The 5050-nt window shown below is 45.8% G+C and overlaps 1 protein-coding gene across 1 annotated transcript; it reads left to right on the top strand.

The window, feature by feature from the left end:
* The first annotated feature begins 1008 nt into the window (after positions 1-1008).
* On the top strand, positions 1009-2475 carry LOC121443447 (POU domain, class 3, transcription factor 4). The gene has a single exon (XM_041645202.1). It carries the CDS (start codon positions 1009-1011, stop codon positions 2092-2094), a length of 1086 nt encoding a protein of 361 aa, XP_041501136.1. The 3' UTR covers positions 2095-2475.
* Positions 2476-5050: the final 2575 nt, after the last annotated feature.

Below are 5050 nucleotides of genomic sequence, written 5' to 3'. Positions count from 1 at the left end.
GTTTCAAAGAGTTTTTTCCGGGGACAACACTGGGCTTGCTTGGTGTTCTGAGTGCTTTCCAGTCTGCCTGTTGGGAACGGGGACTGGGTTTGCTGCGTGCATCTAGGGTGAGTGTGGAAGATGACTGCCTGCTTCAACAAGCTGCTGAGAGACCTCTGATGGGAACTGACAGGGGAGCAAAGATAAAGTCAGATTTCCAATTAACCAGCAAACTTCAAACTGACTGAGTCTTCCAAGGAGCACTTTAAGATTTACATTCGTAAACCCTCAACTCTTCATGCCCTGAGTCAAAAATTAAAAAAAAAAAAAGCAGAAATCTTTTTCCTAGAGCTTTTTTGTTTCTTGTAAATGTAACAGGAGCAAAATAAATTAGAATAGCTTTTATTAGATAATGAATTTTCTTTTTGGGCTCTGACCTAAAACATTGCATTGCTCAAAGTTTGTAGATGCGTTTTATTTTGCAGTCCCCACCACACAGTAACCCAAAGTGCTAACTAACTAAATCTGAAAATTTTAATGCAGTAAGATCAAAATGACATTTTAATTTCTCTTTCTTCCTTCCTTTTTCTTTCTTTCTTTCTTTTTTTTTTTATTTCAGTAAGCTAAAGGGAGATCTGAAACCAAAGGTAGCCTCACTTCCACTCTACACAAATACAGCCTTTCTCCGTCACAAACAAACACTTGGTCTCCAGGAGGGGGGAAAGGGTTAACTAAAAGAGCCGCTGCCACTCTGAGCTAGGCAGCCAATGGAGCCTAAAGATTGATTCACTTCCTGCTTGGGTCTCACTGAAACTCCGGAGCTTCGCCAGCTTAATTTGGAAAGCGAGCTCGGCCTCCCGCACCATCATTGGCTGAGTTTATGCCTGGCCAGGCCAAGTCGAGCTGCGATTGGCCTTGGCGGGTGCCGGTAACCCGCGCTAGCGGCTTTGGTTCCCCCGCACCATAGATGTCAAAGGCTGAAGCTGCTCCCTTTGCCACATTATAACTAGTAGAGGATCCTCATCGACCATGGCCACAGCTGCCTCGAATCCCTACAGCATTCTCAGTTCCAGTTCCCTCGTCCATGCGGACTCTGCGGTCATGCAGCAGGGAAGTCCTTTCCGCAATCCTCAGAAACTTCTCCAAAGTGACTACTTGCAGGGAGTTCCCAGCAATGGGCATCCCCTAGGGCATCACTGGGTGACCAGTCTGAGCGACGGGGGCCCGTGGTCCTCTACATTGGCCACCAGCCCCCTGGACCAGCCGGATGTGAAGCCTGGACGCGAAGATCTGCAACTGGGAGCAATCATCCATCACCGCTCGCCGCACGTAGCCCACCACTCGCCCCATACTAACCATCCGAATGCCTGGGGAGCGAGCCCAGCTCCAAACTCGTCCATCCCGTCTAGCGGTCAACCCCTCAACGTGTACTCGCAGCCGGGATTCACGGTGAGCGGTATGCTGGAGCATGGGGGACTCACTCCACCACCAGCTGCTGCCTCCACACAGAGCCTGCATCCAGTGCTCCGGGAGCCTCCAGACCATGGTGAGCTGGGCTCGCACCACTGCCAAGACCACTCGGATGAGGAGACTCCAACCTCTGATGAGTTGGAACAGTTCGCCAAACAATTCAAACAAAGAAGAATCAAGTTGGGGTTCACGCAAGCCGACGTGGGGCTGGCACTGGGCACCCTGTATGGCAACGTGTTCTCGCAGACCACCATCTGCAGGTTCGAGGCCTTGCAACTGAGCTTCAAGAATATGTGCAAGCTGAAACCCCTGCTCAATAAGTGGCTGGAGGAGGCTGATTCATCCACTGGAAGCCCTACCAGTATTGACAAGATCGCCGCTCAGGGCCGCAAGCGCAAGAAGCGAACCTCCATCGAGGTGAGTGTCAAGGGCGTCCTGGAAACGCATTTCCTCAAGTGTCCCAAGCCTGCAGCGCAGGAGATCTCCTCGCTGGCAGACAGCCTCCAGTTGGAGAAAGAAGTGGTGCGTGTCTGGTTCTGTAATAGAAGACAAAAAGAAAAAAGAATGACTCCGCCTGGGGATCAGCAGCCACACGAGGTTTATTCGCACGCGGTGAAAACAGACGCGTCCTGCCACGATCTCTGACTGGAGGAAGCCAGAAGGTGGTCCGCAGCACTGGGAGCAGTGCGGATATCATTCTCACTCCTTTCCTTCCTTTCATCACTACAGTCTTTATTATTGCTATCTCTCTAGCTTGCTAGCTCTTTCTTTCTTTCCTCCACAGGGGTTTCTAACTTATGTTAAGAAAGGAAACACACACACACACACACACACACACACACACACACATGCACGCACGCATTCAGGATTCTCAACTCTGAAACACAATTGTATTAAGCAGTCCAGGTGGGGACCTCATAGTCCCTGCTGCAAGGGCAATTTTCCTCCAACCTTTTCTGCTGATCAATACATATTGTTTACTCTGAGTAAGATTTGTTTGGTTGCTCCTCTCTAAAAAGGGCAAGGAGCTGGGTAACAGGGGTGGGGGCGGGAGAGGGTGGGAAGACAGATGTGTGCCTATGAATAACCTTTCAGCGCCTTGGTTATAGCAGCTGTATTTCAGGTGAAATCTGTTTTACAATAGACTAGTTTTGCATTTTTTAAAACTTCTATAGCGTTTCTAAATGTCTGCGGTGTTTTACTACAAGCTGTACACAATATTTGTGAGATAATTTGTATCTAATCGACCACTTCACATTATTATTGCTAGTATTATTATTTCTTCATTCAGCTGATGGGTTTTTAATTGCTTAAAAAGGGAGGGGAGGCTGGAAGGAGGAAAGAGAAAAATGCTCACCTCTTGCACTCCCACACTTTCGAATCTGCATGGAGAGAAATACCATGGAGAAAGTTGATGTTTCTATTTTTTCCCCTGGGACTGAGTGCCTATGTGGGCAGAACAAGCAAACTGAATGGGTTTGCAAAGAAACCTAAAGTAAGAGAGGCTATTTCGCTGCTTTTTGCCTCCTGTTTTTTGCTACTGTGGAGTCTCTGAAGGCTTCCACAACATAAACCCCAGAAGGATTCAGCAGTGGTGCGCAAAAAATGGGGTTTGAGGAACCAGAAGGATTCTGAATTTACCCAGGTCGTAAATGTCTGTGCCTGAAGTTTCCCACAGGCTGCCAGCATAGTCAGGTTGACAACCTGCGCTACCCACTTACACTCTCCTAGATGAAAGACTTTGCCTTCAGGAATGGTGGCTTTCACCTGAGACCAGGACCAAAAGACGCTGGCGACAGATTGGGCCAGCGCCTCCCAGTTCCCCGCCGCTCGCTTTCAGGGTGAGAAACACTCTCAGTAGGGTGGTGAGGGGGTGGGTTAACAGACACCCTTTGCTTAGTGCGGAGCGACAATAAAATGATTAGCAAAAGTCACGGAAATTCTGGTCCAGCCGTGTACCACCTTCTCCCTCTTGTATATACCAAGGTCTGAGTGAGCTCTTGGGGAGCCCATCTCAGCGTCTTTGATGAGCACAGCTGGTGGAAGCCCATGGCGAAGATTGAGCAAGCTAGGGAGCGCCTGGGCGGCTGAGTTTATGCTTTTTTTTCTTAAAAAAATCAAAAATATGTGTGTATGTATTTCTGTGCGTGTGTGCGTGCGCGTGCAAATGTGTGTGTGTAGATAGTTGTGTGTACCGTATTATTGCATAAAAAAAAACTTAAAAAAAATTCTCGCTAGACTATGTAGAGATCCCAAAATTAAGCGGTTGCCGTGGCTTTATGGCTAGCTTTCTCTCAAGTCCACAGGACAGGTTCATAAGTGCACCTCATCCTCAACAAGCACTCTGTGCTGGCCCAGTGAAGCGCCCATGCCCAGCCAGTAACTGCGGGCCTGACCTGAAGGGGATCTCAGCACGCCAGGCTGATCTCCGGATTCAGCCTGCAGGCGCAGCTGCGGTAGACAAAGCTTCAAACTACCTAAGAACAAGAAAACCTTCTGCTCCTTGTAGAAGACGTGCGCTAGTATGGGCTGCCAGGCCTCTGGTTGACCACAGTGTCTTCTCTAGCCGCAGGTTGAAAAGCATATATTAATTCAAATCCCGGACTTTTTTGCTAGTTTTTTTTTCTTTTTGTTCTTTCTTTTCTTTTCTTTTTTCTTTTCTTCTTCTAATTTTTTCTCAAGCCTCTGCATTCTCTTACTTTTAGGTTTTAGTTCTGCGATTTTATTCCCCTAGTTGAATTCATGTTTTACAAATGTTCGAGGGTGGTGGGTTTTTTAATTTTTTTTTCTTTGCAGTTAAACGCTATGGTTCAAACCTGAGTTAACCCAAATATTTCTGCCGACTTTATAATTGTACAGTTTTGTATATTAAGCGTTTTTGAAGTTATTAATTTAAAAAAGATCATTTAGTTTATTCATTTAGTAACTGATGTATAATAAACGCTATTTTCATTAAGAGTTGCTTTTCCAACTATTTTATTCAAATTGCCTATTGCAGTTGCCAACAGTTATTTATTTTCAATAAATTCTGCATTGTGTTTAAATAGAAATGGTTTCAAAGATGAGTTGGGTGTCAAAAAGAAAACAATTTGCTGTAATGTTTGATGTGAACAGTTTTAGTCAAGGGGTTTATATTGACGCAATATTTTATTGTTGTAAAAGATTTAAAGGTTTAAATAAAACATTTTTCCAAAAAAAATGTATTCTTCTCCTGGCCTTATTGTGTTGTGTGTGAAGTAGAGCATTTAAAGAGGCACATCCTGGGTAAGCAAGGCATTTGCTTTGCTTCGGGTTAGAAATCATTAGTTTTTGTTTTGATTCTGGATTCTATTCCTATGACTTTTGCCCTTTCGGCTCAGAAATATACTCTCACACACAAAACCTGTTTGTACACCCACACCTATGGCTCACATAAAATGTATACCTCAATGGTGGAAAGCCAGGTGGGTAAGACTATTTTATAGTGTTCTCCCAGAACACAATGTCTTTGCCAACCAGTGTCTTCTAGTTTGTTCCCCCTGACCCCACCCCACCCCACTGCTGCCCCCGAAATTAGACCGAAACCTTCCCGGGACTTCTATGTTTCTTACACGTTCTCATC

The sequence above is a fragment of the Microtus oregoni genome, unplaced genomic scaffold, assembly GCF_018167655.1.
Source record: "Microtus oregoni isolate MIOR12 unplaced genomic scaffold, Mior012 000107F_000, whole genome shotgun sequence".
NCBI classification, from domain to species: domain Eukaryota; kingdom Metazoa; phylum Chordata; class Mammalia; order Rodentia; family Cricetidae; genus Microtus; species Microtus oregoni.
The sequence above is the reverse complement of the archived record's forward strand: the minus strand, read 5'-3'. Positions and strand labels throughout refer to the sequence as shown.